This window comes from Bos javanicus, chromosome 6 (assembly GCF_032452875.1).
Source record: "Bos javanicus breed banteng chromosome 6, ARS-OSU_banteng_1.0, whole genome shotgun sequence".
Classification (NCBI taxonomy): Eukaryota; Metazoa; Chordata; class Mammalia; order Artiodactyla; family Bovidae; genus Bos; species Bos javanicus.
The window spans coordinates 99,901,751-99,919,339 of record NC_083873.1 but is presented as its reverse complement, the minus strand read 5'-3'; the positions used below and the strand labels follow the sequence as shown (position 1 = coordinate 99,919,339).

The 17,589-nt window shown below is 38.8% G+C and overlaps 1 protein-coding gene across 8 annotated transcripts in view; it reads left to right on the top strand.

Moving 5' to 3' along the window:
* Window positions 1-17,589, top strand: part of WDFY3 (WD repeat and FYVE domain containing 3) — a 284,092-nt gene that overhangs the window by 144,522 nt on the left and 121,981 nt on the right. For 7 of the 8 annotated variants that reach the window (XM_061420694.1, XM_061420690.1, XM_061420695.1 and 4 more), the window contains 4 exons: window positions 5,085-5,542; window positions 6,999-7,082; window positions 12,214-12,391; window positions 17,016-17,230. In XM_061420694.1, coding sequence (XP_061276678.1) covers window positions 5,085-5,542; window positions 6,999-7,082; window positions 12,214-12,391; window positions 17,016-17,230 — 935 coding nt within the window. The remainder of the gene's footprint in view (window positions 1-5,084; window positions 5,543-6,998; window positions 7,083-12,213; window positions 12,392-17,015; window positions 17,231-17,589) is intronic. The other variant, XM_061420693.1, reaches the window with a different exon arrangement.

Here is a 17,589-nt window from a genome sequence, read left to right as displayed (position 1 = left end):
AATCATACAGTGGGCCGAAGACCTAAGCAGACATTTGTCCAAGGAAGACGTATAAGTGGGTAATAAACACATGGAAAGATGCTTAATATCACTCATTACTAAAGAAATGCAAATCAAAATTAGAGTGAGATATCACCTGACATGGGTGAGAATGAAAGTGGAAGTGAAGTCACTCAGTCGTGTCCAATCTTTGCGACCCCATGGACTATAGCCTACCAGGTCCTCCATCCATGGGATTTTCCAGGCAAGAATACTGGCCATCATCAAAAAATCTACAAACAAGAAATGATGGAGGAGGTGTGGAGAGAAAGAAATCCTCTTGCACTGTTGGTGGGAATGTAAATTGATGATATAGCCACTATGAAAGACAGTATGCAGATTCCTTAAAAAATTAGGACAGATGAATGGATAAAGAAGCTGTGGTACATATATACAATGGAATATTATTCAGTTATAAAAAAAGGAATGCATATGAGTCAATTCTAATGAGGTAGATGAAGCCAGAGCCTATTATACAGAGTGAAGTCAGAAAGAGAAAAATAAATATCATGTATTAACACATATTTATGGAATCTAGAAATACAGTACTGATGAACCTATTTGCAGGGCAGCAAAGGAGACACGGAACAGACTTATGGATGCAGTTGGGGTGGGGGAGGATGTAGAGGGTATAATATATGGCGAGAGTAACATGGAAACATATACATTACCATATGTAAAATAGATAGCCAGTGAGAATTTGGTATGTGACTCAGGAAACTCAAACCAGGGCTCTGTAACCACTCAGAGAGGAGGGATGCGAAGGGAGATGTGAGTTAGGTTCAAGAGGGAAGGGACATAGATATACCTATGACTGACTCATGTTGATGTTTGGCAGAAACCAACACAATATTGTAGAGCAATTACCATTCAATTAAAAATAAATGAATTTAACTATACAAAAGTAAAATAATGTCAATAATAGCTGAAGAAAAGCCAGTGTCTCTAACCTGGCCTCCAAGAGCCCTTGGAATGCCCACTGTCTCTTTTCCTTCTGACTTCCTCTCCTGAGACCCCTGCTCTTTTCCTGCCACAGACATGACAGGAAGTATAGCTGCCTTCTACAATCATACATTTCTTTTATTAAACTTTTGCTTTATGCTTCTCATCAGTAATGAGAAGTTTGTGGTTTTTATCTTTGTGCTATTGTATGTTTTATTCTGTTTTGAGTATGACAGTTTTGAATATGCATTTTAGTTTTCAAGCATGATTAATTTATCTCTTAGACAAGGAGGAAATCTACATGCTTATCAATATTGGGGAAAATCTGTGTATTTGAAGGGATCGCCTGGGAAAATACAAGTGCCCTCAAAAGCTGTTAAGGTTGCCAAGTTTTTAAGCATACATTTTCCTCCTTTCTTGGTACCATTATAGTTCGATTTGTAAAATATTGGTAGATAGAGGCAACTGGCTGATCTGTAATTGTAAAGCAGTGTTGTTCTAGTAAGGCAATGGCACCCCACTCCAGCACTCTTGCCTGGAAAATCCCATGGACAGAGAAGCCTGGTGGGCCGCCGCAGTCCATGCGGTCGCTAAGAGTCGGACACGACTGAGCAACTTCACTTTCACTTTTCACTTTCATGCATTGGAGAAAGAAATGGCAACCCACTCCAGTGTTCTTGCCTGGAGAATCCCAGGGACGGGGGAGCCTGGTGGGCTGCCGTCTATGGGGTCACACAGAGTCGGACACGACTGAAGCGACTTAGCAGCAGCAGCAGCAGCAGCAGCAGCAGTTGTTCTAGTACATGGTAATAACTGCCTCCCTCAGGCTGGAGGAAGGCAACAGAAGGGTCCTGGTGGGCAGCATTTACTGATTCCCATGGAGTGAGGACTCCTGCTGTGACCTATTTAAGGCAACTGATGTGTTAATGAATGTGGCTTGAGAAGAGATGTACATTACCACCCCATGGTATAGCATCTCAAGAGCACAAATAATAAAATGCAGAAAATCATAAGTACTGAGTTCTGAGTATTTGCTACTTTTGGTTTTAAAACAATTTATTCAGTTTTTAATTTATAGAACTTACTTTTTAATTATGGTTATGTTTTTAAACAACTGGTAGGCAATATTCCAAAAAGAAAACAGTTGGCTCTTATGACCAATATGAGCTGGCTCCAGCATTCCACCACTTTAAGGGAATAAAGTTGTATTGGAAGACAGAGAGGAAGATTTGGGATTCCAGTTTCAATTTCCGTTTTTGCTCCACTCAGAATTGCTTCTCTTTGTTGTTGTGGTTCAGACATGAATTTGTGTCCAACTCTGCGACCCCATGGATGGCAGCACGCCAGGCTTCCCTGTCCTCCACTATTTCCAGGAGTTTTCTCAAGTTGATATCCATTGCTTCTCAGTGCTTCCATTCGGTTGACAAAACTATAGACCTATGTGATTTAGTTTGTAATTATTTGGAAACAAGGCCAAAATTCCATGAGATGTCGTATTTTATAATTCTGCTAATGTACAAATTTGAAGTTTAAGCATTAGATTTTTGCAAATGTGAGTAATATATAGCTGATGATTCTGTCTAATGAACCCCCTAGGACCTACAGCTCCTTTTAACTTTGGTATTCACTGCATTATCATTAATTATTGACTTAAAAAGGATATTAGCTTACATGTGGTATTTGAAATTTTCAGATACTGAGATTATGCTGTGATTATGTCAAAAGTGCCTAGGCATGGCAGTTTTCAGGCAGTAGGAGGTGGACTTATCCAAAAGAATGTAACATAGACCATTTTTGGTCTAAGGATTAATAAGCACTGTTTTTCTGACCCCTATCATAATTCTAACCATTGATATGATTTTGTACATAATACTTTGATTCTTAATTCATACTTCCTCATATATAAAATAACACTTGTCCAGTTTTTCCCAGTGTGTATTTGAAGATGCTGATGAACTTTTATGCTAGGCACTTTGCTAAGAGTTTTACATGTATTTCCTGTGAAGTAAGTTGTTATTAATATTGTTTAGGTTTTACATAAGAGGAAACTGGCGTAGAAGGGTTAAGTAACTGACCATGCTGAAATGCTTTTTAATGTTGGAGTAGAATTTCTACCCAAGGGTTCTGCCTCTAAGCCCTTGCATTTAGCCTTCAGGCTAGGTTATATGATGCTTAAAAATATCAAAAAGTTATGAAGTCTTGTGTTAATATGAGTTGGTATTACAAGTATAGTTTATTAAATTTGAGAAAATATAGACACAAAATGGAAACTTACTGGTTGCTGAATAACGGAAGGATCACACTGTATTTCTATATTTTATTTACATGTACAGATTGCACATTATTATTTTTTAAAATAATAAAATATGCATGTTAGTTGCTTAGTCTTTTCCGACTCTTTGCTACCCCATGGACTGTAGCCTACCAGGCTCCTCTGTCCATGGGATTCTCCAGGTAAGAATACTGGAGTGGGTTGCCATTTCCTTCTCCAATTAAGTATAGGTATGTACAGTGAAATCTCATAATTTCTAAAATAGTGTACTTGAAAAAGGCCTATTTAGTCTTTCCCTTTTTCAAATACTATTAAAAATAAAATGACCTTTTCAAACGTAACAACTGGGAAGATTTAAATTGTGTCTTAAATAATATTAGGTTCCTAAATAATGATATTATATTTCAGTTGCTGAAACAGGGAAAAGGAGCCTGTGTATCTGCAAACAGATATCGAATTGCTTTCTGGGGCAGTATAGTTTCATGGTTAAGTGCATGATCAGAGGAATCAGACTGCCTGAGTTTAACTCCTGTCTCTGCCATTGTATAAGCTATGTGACTCTTTGTGACCCTAGGGACTGTAGCTGGCCAGGCTCCTCTGTCCATCGGATTTTGCCATGGGATGTTGGAGTGGAGATCGAACCCGCTTCTCTTGTGTCTCCTGGTTGGCAGGCAGATTCTTTACCACTATACCACCTAGGAAATGTTATAAACTGTGTGGTCTTTGGAAAATTATTTAACCACTCGAAGCCTCAATTTTTCATCTGTGAAGTGTGGATAATAATAATGCCCATTGCCTAAGATTATTTAGAAAGTTAGGTAAGCTAATGTATTAAAGCATTTAAAGAAGTACCTAATACAGGGCTTCCCTGGTGGCACAGCAGTAAAGAATCCTCCTGCAATGCAAGAGACACAAATGAGTTCAATCCCTGGATCAAGAAGATCCCATGGAGGAGGGAATGGCAGCCCACTCCAGTGTTTTCGCCTGGGAAATCCCATGGACAGAGGAGCCTGGTGGGCTACAGTCCCTCGGGTCGAAAAGAGTCAGAGACAAGTTAGCAACTAAACCACCACCACCAGTACATAGTAAGTGCCCCAGAAAATGTTAGTTATTTTATAATGTGTTATTTTTAATAATGAACACAGTTAAAAGTATGGCACTTCATATAGTAATAGTGTCCAATGCATAGGATTACTGATAGTTACAAACGATTGTGTTACCTGTTTGGCCTTGTAGCTATTCTGGGGATGAACATGCTTTCAACCCTCTGGCTGTAGTTCACTCTGCCAGAAAGAATGTCCAGTAACTCCATGAAGTGACTCCTTTTTCAAAAGTATCAGGATATGGTCATTTTATATTATTTGAAATACTGCAGGTCTTGGCTGCCTGATCATCTCTCTCATCCTTTCTAGAATAAATCATTTTGTATACACAGAGTCATAAGTTTTCATGATTGTGTAATATTGTACTAGAACATGTATTTTACCTACTTAGCAAAATTACTTTGTAAAAATGAAAAATGACTTCATTGATGTCCTTATTCATCCAATACATAGGAAAAGCTTTTTCACCCAGGATTTGGTGTTAGCCATTATTCTATCAAAAGCAGTATGTGATGTGCTTTCTAAAATTTTCTCCTGCTTATAATACGGCATTTTTTAATTAGCAAAATATTTTACATGCTTCATAAGATTGCTTTTTGGGTAAATAACAAAAATACTCTTATCAGATATTCACAGAATGGCATTCCCCTTGGACATTCACGTATGGGTTTGTTTTTTTTTTTCTTTAATTTGAATTATACGTTTGTGTTGTTTTTTGTCCTCCGTAGGCCCTCCTGTCGGTCCTTCGAGAAAGTCACCGTTCCAGAACAGTCTTTAGGAAGGTTGGAGGCTTTGTGTACGTTACGTCCTTGCTCGTGGCTATGGAAAGGTCTTTGAGTGCGCCCCCCAAAAATGGGTGGGAGAAAGTGAGCCAAGGCCACGTGTTTGAACTTCTCCACACCGTGTTCTGCACACTGACTGCAGCGATGCGTTATGAGCCAGCCAACTCACACTTCTTCAAAACAGAGATTCAGTATGAGAAGCTGGCAGATGCTGTTCGATTTCTTGGCTGCTTCTCAGACCTAAGAAAGATCAGCCCCATGAATGTCTTCCCTTCAAATACTCAGCCATTTCAAAGACTTTTAGAGGAAGACGTCATCTCGATGGACTCGGTGTCACCCACTCTGCGGCACTGCAGTAAACTCTTTATTTATCTCTACAAAGTAGCCACAGATTCTTTTGACAGGTAGGACTCTGCGCCATACTCTGAATTTAAGGATGTGTTATGTATGACTTCAACATTAAGGCTTGAATTATATTTTAGGTTAAAATGAAAGCATATGGATCTTCTCTCTCATTCACTTATCTATCACTTTATATGTGAACATTACTGTTGCCCTGATGTTAAGCTTTTCAGCACGGACATCTGTGTAATATTTGTCAAACCAGGGTTAGAGTTAAGCTCTCAGTGCGCCTAATAGAACAGTTTCTATGACGTTTACTTCTCATGGTGGTGTTGCTTGTGTTCTCTTTTTCCTCAAGAACAGTAGGTACATCCAGACTTAATTGATGTTAATTATCAAGAGGAGAACATGGTTATGATTAATGTATTTTCAGACAGATGATGTAGTCTCAACATAGAATCTACATTTTATAATCCTCAAAAAGTGATGTGTCTTCCTGGGAGATACTGATAGTTCAAGAGTCTATGAGTTTGATTTGCTTATTCCTTCATTAAACAGTTTCTTAACGAACATCTACCATATGCCACGTGACGATGCTAGGCGTTGAGAGTTCCGCTCAGCACAAGGCTTCTCTGTTTGTGTCCATCCTTTAGCTTCAGTACAAAAATTCAAACACATAAATGAACGATTACAATATATCAAGATAAAATCTGAGGGAAATCTAAGATCGTAAGCCTGCTTTATCTAAATCCCTTATTTTCAGGAGTGTGTTTTCCATCAAGTTCTCACTTTGAAAATAATGTAAGAGTGATCGGGCTGTTCATTTTCCCCAAGCATGATCACTTTTAACAGTTACCATAGTTTTATCTCATAAAACAAATGAACTGTTTCTGTTAATATAATGTCCCTGTCAATAAAGCAAGTAACTCTGTTATATCCCTAACTGTAAAATTATCAACTCTGACCTACCTACTGAGATGTTTCTTGTTTCTTAATATTTCTTAGGCCTTAATATTTAGATAGAAAATACAGGTAATGTAAAAAAAAAGTTTTCAAATTTTTCCTGTCTTGAAAATAAAAATGCATATTTATTGTTATATATTGTTAACTTATAGAAGACATGGGAGAGTGTAGTGTTCAGGGAATAAAATGTTATTAAAGTTAAAATTTGTGTATTTAGGTTCAACCTCTTTTCCCTTGTTTTCTAACTTATCCTAGTTAGCATACCTTATTTTCAGTTTGCTTTGTCCAAAAAAAAACAAAAAAAAACCAAGGCCCACAGCAGTCTGTTTAACAAATATGTTAAATGTTAACCTTGATGGATAAGCATCTGCCTTAAGCATGCTTTTCTGTTTCCCTCAGTGCATGTGTTGTAGTCTTGTTCCTTGTTCCCGCTGAGTATGAAGGTTGTTCCCTATTACACTTTTACTGGTATTGCTTGTGAAACTAACCAGCTGCCCTCCTGGTGTTTTGCTCTAACCTCTCTGACCTCCCCCCTGTCTGTTTTGTTGTCTATAGTCGTGCAGAACAGATCCCTCCTTGCCTGACAAGTGAGTCTTCTCTTCCCTCTCCTTGGGGGACTCCAGCTTTGTCCAGGAAAAGGTACTGATCTAATAATAGCAGTCCATCTTTGTTTGCTTGGGTTTTTTTTTTTTTCTCCTGTGCTTAATGATATATTAATGTGGATTTCGTGCTTTGTATTGAATAACTTGGAGCTTCCCTGATGGCTCAGTGGTAAAAAGCTCGCCTGCCAATGCAGAAGACACAGGTTCAATCCCTGGGTCAGGAGGATCCCCTGGAGAAGGAAATGGCAACCCACTCCAGTATTCTTACCTGGGAAATCCCGTGGACAGAGGAACCTGGCAGGCTACAGTCCATGGGCCACAAAAGAGTCAGACACCAGTTAGCCACTAAACAATAGCAACAGTTGAATAACTTTGATTTTTTTTTTTCCTTTCTATTTGAGTTCTTTGTTTTTTAAATCTTCAGCTTCAGCTGAGTATATTTTTGAGAGTAAAGTGTGTTAATGCTATGAAGATATGAAGGACATGTAGAATTTTGTCATCCAACTGTAGACTAAAATGTGCCTTTTAGAGCAAACATGTATTTTATTAATATTACTTTAGAAAAGATGATGTAGTGTGTCTTTAGGTAGGATACTTTTCTGCTTTTTCTTTTCACTTTAAATGTGCATGGGATCATTCTTTGGTTTTTAGTATTACTCCAAAATGAACATGCCAGCCTTGGCTGAGAAAATGTATATTTTCTCAATCAAGTTCAACCAGCTGAAATGTGATGCTGTTATGAAGACTGAACTGGCTAACCTTTGAAAAAGTGAACAAAAAACCCTACCCTAGCTCCTGCTTTCATCATTTGTGGACTGATGGACTTTATCATACCTTTATCCAGGCTAGGGTCGCAAAGAGTTGAACATGACTGGCTGGCTAGGGTCGCAAAGAGTAGACAGGACTGAGCAACTGAGCACATACACATAAAGAACCAGCAGTTGATTGACAAAAGTAGTTAAGATTCATTTGAGATTCCATTTTTTAACCTGTACTTAAAATGATCATAGTCTGTGCACTTGGCACCAGATTCTCTTCCTTCCCTTGTTTCCTCATAAACAAGTACTGGTCCTTGGGTCTTATATTAATATTCTCACATTGTGGCTTTTCAAAAATGAGCCTGAGGCTCTGCTGTGCTGTTCAATTTTGTTTCTGTGGTTCATGTTTTGAAAGTTGAATAGAGTTGTTGATAATTTAGTACTATACAAATTTAGTGTTTTAATATATTTTAATAGTAATATTCATTAGGTATATGGGCTTATATTTTCCTTTTTCTCTTAAATGTACACTGGAGTTTACAACTCATTTTCTTCTATTAGCTCATGAATATTCATAAAGGAATTTAGCATTGTTCAATGTATTCATACTTAAAAACTTTTCTTTTCCATTTTTTTAAAGAGCAGTCCTTAATTCAAGAATTTATAAAATCAGTTTGAGTTGACCTAGTGTGTTTTCCTGTTGTTAAAGTAAATAGCGTAAAAGATATTATTTGTGTTGGAAGATTCATGTGTGCCCACTATCTCACAAAACTACTAAATGTAGGAACAATTGTTTCAATTACCAAATAGTTTTAATTAGTTAAAAAAAAATCACATTTACGACTCTGTCATACATGGTGAAGGCTTAAAAATTGCTGGGTTTAAAAACATTTACATCATTAAATATTATCCAGAATTTACAAAAAACTTTGAATAGAAATTCACAGATTAAAGGAACAAATATTTAAAAATTTATCAGATTTTACTATTTATATAAATAGCAGTTTGACAAAGGAAAAAGTAGCATTTTATTCTGTATGATAGGTATTTAAGGCCTTAGATCAAAAACATTTTGTCAACATTTGCAGGACAGCTACATGTAAGGATGCCCTGCCTTTGACCTAAGGGGAGACTGTCACTGAATTGACAGCTGTAGCTGGAGTTGTATCTTATTCATGAGAATTCTAATCCAGCTTACAATCTGATGTTACCCTCAAGGGTTCCCAGTGCCATTCATACTAATAATAAGATCAGTGTTGACATTTTCAGGTTGCCATTCTAGTCAGGATACATACATGTGCTCAGTGGTAAAAATCATAAGCTGAAAGAAATCTTTTTATTTCACAGCATAGTAACTTTCAAAGTTGAATATCTCAAGAACATCTCAGATTACATCAGTTTATGGGGATCTTTTTTCTTGTGACAAAACTTTTTTTTTCTTTCTTTTGGCAAAAAGGGAAAACCAACATTGTATTAGTTTTATGGCTTGTGGAGATTAAGGTACTAAGGAAAATTTGAAATTGTGATACTTGTCTGGCATGTTAAAGCTTCAAGAGTCTTCTCTAAATATTTTAAGAGTTGAAGAACTAAGAAAACTTATTTTGGAAAACTAAAAGCATAGTTTTTTTCATTATTCAGAAGGAATAATGAAACAGAACTATAGCTGAACAGTATCTAATCAGAGTTAGAGGAAGTGAAAACAAAATATAAGATAGTAACCAAGACTCTGCATGGAAAACAGTGGCAAATACTAGCTGTCATTCAGACACGATTCCCGTTACTCGGTGCCTGTACACACCTGATGATAACTGATGGAAAGCAGATTCAGAATTTAAATATTTAAATATATATTCCTCAAAGAGGTACATAAGTCTTAGGTGTATATGAGAATTTAGATTGAAATGTTAAATTGCAATTTCTTTAGGCCTTAAAAGTAACTGCAACGTAAAAATTAACAAAACCTTGAAATGTCATTTTATCCTATCTTTGTAAATGGTTAGGTCTTATTTGATAATTATCTAATAAGATTACCATAATCTCTAAATTTAAAAAGTAATTTAATACCTGTGATATACTTAAGTGACTTAGTAAGAATTAATTGTTATATAATGCCTGTTAAGATAGACCCCATTTTACTTAATATATATCATGTTTTAGATTTCTATGATGTTTACAGTATTTTTCTCGTTTGAGAAGAATAAATGTAATTCTTGCATTAGAATATTTTTGTAAAAGATTGAAAGTTTACCACTGTAATAGTCAGTATTAGTAAAGAGTTCAGTTTCCAAAGGCATAAAGGACTTCTTCCTAGCTAGCTATACATATCCATAATTTAAGTGCTAATTTATATCAGGCAACTCAAATAATTTGAGAAGACCTGTAATTAGAATATACAGTTAGAATCTATGTTTCTTACCCTCACATTTGGGCTACTTTTGTGTGTAATGAAGGCAAGTTTTATGAAATTCTTAAGTTTGGAGTCCCTATTACACAGTGGAGAAATCATGGATTTTTTTTCCAAGTGAAAAGAGTAAGAATAAGGGGAGAAACATAAGAGGAGTATACCTATTGGTAATGAGCATTTAGAAATCTACCTTAGTAAGTTTAGAAATTAAATCTTCCTGAACAAAAACAGAAAAAGAAAAAGAGAATAAAAAAATGAGTAGGTGGAGGATAATGCTGACTTTAAATAAATGGGGAGAGCATGTTTTTTAAGTGAAGCTGAATACTTTCCTAGAATCTCTGTTAAAAAGAGAATGGTACTTAAAAAAAACAAGACCGTGGCAGTGCCAATTCTTTGCTACTAAATCAGTGACTTAAAGCATCTGTTTCCCAAGCTGCTCTTGTGCCAGAGAGCTGAAACTGCACTGCTCTCAGTGACAGAGCTCAGCATTAGACAAATTATGCCGAAACCGATTCACTGGAACAAAGAGCTCCCATAGGTCGAAGCCACAAGCATCTGTTTCCTTGTGCCAAGACACAAAATGTGCAAAATTCATGAATTGTTGAAGAAGAATATGAACTAGAAGGAGGATATCATTGATGAGATGAAATGGGTATTCGGGACATATCCCAAGATTGAAAAAATTGTGATGAATATTTTCAGTGGTAGGGAAGATAATGCAAAAAAGGATGCTGCTGCTGCTGCTCAGTCGCTTCAGTCGTGTCCAATTCTGTGCAACCCCATAGACGGCAGCCTGCAAGGCTCTTCTGCTCCTGGGATTCTCCAGGCAAGGATACTGGAGTGGGTTGCCATTTCCTTCTCCAGTGCATACATGCATGCTAAGTCACTTCAGTCATGTCCGACTCTGTGCAACCCCATGGACAGCAGCCCACCAGGCTCCTCTATCCACGGGATTCTCGAGGCAAGAGTACTGCAGTGGTTTGCCATTTCCTTCTCTGAAAAAAAGGATGAATGTAGTGTTAAGTAACCTAAAGAAAAACTCCCTTGATGCTTAATACCTATATTGCCAGGTAGCCAGTCTTCCCAGAAGGTGCTTTGGGAAAAAATCCACCTGCCATTCCAGGAGACAGAAGAGACGGAATTTCTTTCCCTGGGTCAGGAAGATCCCTTCGAGTAGGAAATGGTAACCCACTCCAGTAGTCTTGCCTGGAAAATCCCGTGAACAGAGGAGCCTGGCAGGCTACAGTTTATGGGGTCTCAAAAGAGTCGGACATGACTGAGTGCGTATGCACAGAACCAGGATTTAAAGCCAACCCTGACTCAGTTGAACCAGTTATAGAGTAGGCCATCTTGTTTGATCGTGTTTGTTCTTGATTATATTGCCCTTGGTTCAAGGAAAAGTTAAAAACACATAGGTAATTAAAAAGAAAACAATCTCACCGAGAGATTTAGTATGACCTGTACTCTGATCATAAATTATCAGAATTGTCATCTTTCCTAGAGCTTTGTTGTTTCTAAAGCTTTCAATCACTGTAATTTAACCTGTTCTTTATATCTTCTGGTGCATATATTATCCTTTTTTTTTTCTCCTTTGTTTTCTTTCAGTTTTACTGAGATATAATTGATGTACTATACTATGTAAGTTTAGCATGTGTATTCATATGGCTTAGTTAACATCCATTATATAGATTCAAGGAAAAAATACTTCTTTTCCTTGTGATGAGAACTTTTAGGATCTACTCTTGCAGCAACTTTCAAGTATACCTTAGAGCAGTGTCAACTAGTCATCATGCACCATTCTTGAATGAAACAATTCCAATAGTAAATGGTAAAAACATATAAGACCCAGAAGAATTGATAGTGAAATTGTCTGTATGTGACTCACTAAGAATTGATAATATATAGGTTTTTTAATTTCCCAACCTTAAAGTAATAGAAGGTGAAGAAAATGAACAGAGACTATGATTGAAATTAAATACCCAATTACCCTTCTTTCTTCTTCACAGGCACGCGTATCATTCTGTTTCTACTCCCCCCGTCTACCCTCCTAAAAACGTTGCTGACCTGAAACCACATGTGGCAACTTCATCTCTCTCAAGTTCTGATGCCGTCATCATCCATCCCGGAGCCATGCTTGCTATGCTGGATCTCCTGGCCTCTGTTGGGTCAGTGACACAGCCAGAAGTAAGCTTGTGTATATTAGTGCCTCCTTGTCTTTAATAGTGAAAGGTGTGACTGCACAAGCAAGGGGATGGGGCCAAAAAAGTGATACAGAACTTTTCTATGTCACATACGGAAATAGATCAAGGGGAAAAACAGGATTCTTCTATTTGAGCCTTAACTTTTTTAATGTCTAGTAATAGCATACGTCTTAGAGTACAGTTTATTTGTTAGATGATACACGTGCCTGTCTGTCTGTTGGGCTTCCCTTGTGGCTCAGCTGGTAAATATCCGCTTGTAATACAGGAGACCTGGGTGTGATCCCTGGGTTGGGAAGATCCCCTGGAAAAGGGAAAGGCTACCCACTCCTGTATTCCGGTTTGGAGAATTCTATGGACTGTATAGTCCATGGGTTGCAAAGAGTCAGACATGACTGAGCAACTTTCACTCAGTGACAAGTGTTTTAGAGTACAGTTTGTTTATTAAAATGCTTGTCTGTAAAGCTTTTGAATTCTCCTTCATATCTGAGTGAGATCCTTTCTGGGTACAGTAATCTGGGTTGTAGGTTTTTCTCTTTCATCACTTTAAGTATGTCCTGCCATTCCCTTCTGGCCTGAAGAGTTTCTATTGAAAGATCAGCTGTTATCCTTATGGGAATCCCCTTGTGTGTTATTTGTTGTTTTTTCCTTGCTGCTTTTAATACTTGTTCTTTGTGTTTGATCTTTGTTCATTTGATTAATATGTGTCTTGGGATGTTTCGTCTTGGGTTTATCCTATTTGGGACTCTCTGGGTTTCTTGGACTTGGGTGATTATTTCCTTCCCCATTTTAGGGAAGTTTTCAACTATTATCTCCTCAAATATTTTCTCATGGCCTTTCTTTTTGTCTTCTTCTTCTGGGACTCCTATGATTTGAATGTTGGGGCGTTTCACATTGTCCCAGAGGTCCCTGAGGTTGTCCTCATTTCTTCTAATTCTTTTTTCTTTTTTCCTCTCTGCTTCATTTATTTCTACCATTCTATCTTCTACCTCATTTATCCTATCTTCTTCCTCCATTATTCTACTGTTGGTTCCCTCCAGAGTGTTTTTTATCTCATTTATTGAATTATTCATTATTAATTGACTCTCTTTTATTTCTTCTAGGTCCTTGTTAAACATTTCTTGCATCTTCTCAATCCTTGTCTCCAGGCTATTTATCTGTAACTCCATTTTGTTTTCAAGATTTTGGATCATTTTTATTATCATTATTCTAGATTCTTTTTCAGGTAGACTCCCTATCTTCTCCTCTTTTGTTTGGTTGGGTGGGCATTTATTATGTTCCTTTACCTGCTGAGTATTTCTCTGCCTTTTCATCTTATTTAGATTGCTGTGTTTGAGGTAGCCTTTCTGTATTCTGGCAGTTTGTGGTTCCTCTTTATTGTGGAGGTTCCTCCCTGTGGGTGGGGTTGGACAAGTGGCTTGTCAAGGTTTCCTGGTTAGGGAAGCTTGCCTCCGTGTTCTAGTGGGTGGAGATGGATTTCTTCTCTCTGGAGTGCAATGAAGTGTCCAGTAGTGAGTTTTGAGATGTCTGTGGGTTTGTTGTGACTTTGGGCATCCTGTACATTGAAGCTCAGGGCTATGTTCCTGCATTGCTGGAGAATTTGCATGGTATGTCTTGCTCTGGAACTTATTGGCTCTTGGGTGGTACTTGGTTTCAGTGTAGGTATGGAGGCTTTTGGATGATCTCTTATCAATGTTCCCTGGAGTCAGGAGTTCTCTGGTGTTCTCAGGTTTGGGGCTTAAGCCTCCTGCTTCTGGTTTTCAGTCTTATTCTTACAGTAGCCTGAGGACTTCTCCATCCATACAGCACTGATAATAAAACTTTTAGGTTAATGGTGAAAAGATTCTCCACAGTGAGGGACACCCAGAGAGGTTCACAGAATTACATGGAGAAGAGAAGAGGGAGGAGGGAGATAGAGGCGACCAGGAAGAGAAGAGGGGGAATCAAAAGGGGAGAGAGCAAGCTAGCCAGTAAACAATTCCCTATGTGCTCTCTACAGTCTGGAACCCTCAGAGAGGTTCATGGAGTTACACAGAGAAGAGAAGAGGGAGGAAGGAAAGAGAGGTGAGAAGGAGGAGAAAAAGGGGAATCAAAAGGAGAGAGACAGATCTAGGCAGTGCTCTGTTTCCTAAGTGTTCTCTGCAGCCCAGAACACCCACAGAGATTCACAGAGTTGGGTTGAGAAGAGAAGGGGAAGGGAGGAGATATTGGTGACCTGGGGGAGAAAAAGGAGAGTCAAAATGGGGAGAGAGTAATCAAGCCAGTAATCACACTCCTAAGTAAAATGGGTAATGAAGATTGGATTCTTAAATGTACAAAACTGATAACAAGTACTATAAAGCAAAGATTAAAAATCTAGAGGTCAGACTCTCAAAAATAGAATATTAAAAAAAAAAAACCTATCATAAAAAGTATAAGAAATATATATAAAGTTTGCTTTAAAAATAGTGTGGTTTTTTTTTTTTGCAAGGTAATAGTAGGTTATAAAAATGAAAATTAAAGGAGTAATAGAGGACTTAAAAAAGAAAAAAAATTTTTTTAATTAACAAAAAAATGATAATAGTAAAAATATATCTAGGAATTTCTCTGGAGCTGTTGTGGGCAGTGTGGGGTCAGTTCAGTTTCAGATAGTTCCTTGTTCTAGCTTATACTTCTCAATATCTATAGGCCCCTTCCAGTGTAGTCGGTGTTAACTACAGGGATTTTCATCTGTTGCACCTGTCACTTGCAAAGCGGTTCCCTCTGTATATTTGGCTGCTTCTGTTTACGGGTCTCTTCAGTGTCTATCTAACTTCCGCCCTGACACAAGGGGGCGAAGGTGGTCTCTTGTTTAGGCTCACTTGTTCAGTCGTGCTGTGGGGAGGGATGAACACTGCAAACAAATATCACTGGCGCGTGTGGGGAGTGCTCGCAGTGTCTCGGCCACACTTGGATCTGCCCCTGCTCACAGCATGTGTGCTTTCCCAGTCTATACTGCTCAGGCTGCAGGTTGCTATGCAGGGAGCACGCCCAGGGTTGCACTTCCCAGGTCTAAGCCGCTCAGGTTCAAGTTCTCCAGTACTCCACAAAGGCGCAGACTCGGTTGGGCCTGCGTTTTGTGCCGTACCCGGTACCAGCCTTGGTTTCCGGGCACGCCTGTCTCCCGTGTGCCATGTGTGTCTTTGGGGAGCTGATCTCTGGCTGCGACCCTCCCGGCAGATGTCAACCGTCCAGAATCTCAGGAAGTCTTTGGTTAGAAACTGGAAGCTTGTTCGCAGTTTGGTAGAGGATGCCCTCTCTGGGACTGAGTTTGCCCCTTTCTCGCTCTGGCTGGCACCCGCCTGACCCCTGCCTCTGGCGGGGAATGGGCCGCCGGTCCGCAGCCGGCTAGCTCTTCTCTGGTATTCGCTCAGTCCTTTGTTCTGTGAGCAGGCTAGCAGTGCCTTAGGTTAGGGCTCACGAGATAGTTCTCTCTCTCTCTCTCTTTTTTTTTTCTTTCTTTCTCTCTCTCTGGCTATCCCCCAAGTTAGGTTGCTATCTCACCTTAGCTCCCTCAGATTGCCCTCAGGGCATTCAGGCCCGGTCCTTACCCTAAGCAGTGCCGCCGGCTCCTCTCCGTTCACCTCTACTTGCTGGTGGTAGATGCGAGCGTCTGGGGTACTTCTCTGCTGGGAGTTGCCTTTATGCACGTAATCTGTGGGTTTTATTTATTTATTTTTCCTCCCGGTTATGTTGGTCTCCAAGATTCGAAAACTTCCCCCAGACCCACCGGTGAGAGGATTTCCTGGTGTTTGGAAACTTCTCCTCTATTAAGACTCCCTTCCGGGGACAGATCATCCCTAACTCTTTTGTCTTTCTTTGTATCTTTTATATTTTGTCCTACCTCCTTTCGAAGACAATGGACTGCTTTTCTGGGTGCCTGATGTCCTCTGCCAGCATTCAGAAGTTGTTTTATGGAGTTTGCTCTGCATTCAAATGTTCTTTGGATGGATTTGTGGGGGGAAAAGTGGTCTCCCCATACTATTCCTCCGCCGTCTTAGGACCACCCCTGTTTGTTAAAATGCAAGAGGATTACTTCTAGTGCTAAAATAATTCTGTTTCTCCTTGTAAATCCTGCTCAGCAGTGATAATTGTTAATAAGACCAGGAGAGAAATAACTGAAGATACCATTTTCAAGCTGTTGATGTATTTTTAGTTGTAGCACTAGAGTTTGGATGAACTAGAGTTTGGTTGACCAGTTTTGTTAAAATGCTGTATGGTCTCTAAGGCCTAAAGTGTCACGAATATTAACTATAGGCTTTTAATGTGATTATTTACCTACCATGAAAAAGACTTTAGACAAAAATACTGTTACTTGTATATAGTCATGTAATATGATGGACTTGAAAGAGAATGGAGTCTAGCTGGATGCTGGATATGCTTCTAAGAAAATGAAGATTGGAAATATTTCCTTAGTCCTGTTCCGGGATTATTTTGTGCCTCTATGCCAGCTACTTAATTCATCTAAATGTAATTTGAAGTGTCTAGAGACACCTCATATTGAAAGTTGTGCTTCCCATTTTAAAGGGAGAGAACTATCACTTATCTTATTAAGAATGCCCTGGTTTCACGGATTTCTTTGTTAACTCCAGCATGCCTTGGACCTTCAACTTGCCGTGGCCAATATTTTACAATCCCTGGTGCACACGGAAAGAAACCAGCAGGTCATGTGTGAAGCTGGTCTCCATGCACGACTGCTGCAGCGGTGCAGTGCCGCTCTGGCTGACGAGGACCACTCGCTGCACCCACCCTTGCAGCGCATGTTCGAGCGATTAGCCTCTCAAGCGCTGGAGCCCATGGTGCTCAGGTCAGTGCCCTCTCCTCTTCACGTTCACATAAGCCGCCATGAGTGATGGCCGTTTGCAGAGTCTTTGTAGTCAAGAGTTCTTGCTCTATAAACATATATTCAGTTACCTGTGGGCAAAACCAGACCACCACCAAAATGGGCAAAATGCTCAAAATACAGAAACAGATAAGTCTAGTTATTAGTAAAAGTGATGTGTTTGTTGTTGGCCGTTTCTCCTCCTAGAATCCAGCAAACTCACCATGCTTTAAAAACGAAGTCATGTTATATTTATATGACTTGCATTTACTTGATAGTTATGAACACTTTATGAAGTCTTTTAAGAAACACTTTTTAAATTTTAAAATCGTTACAGATTCAGA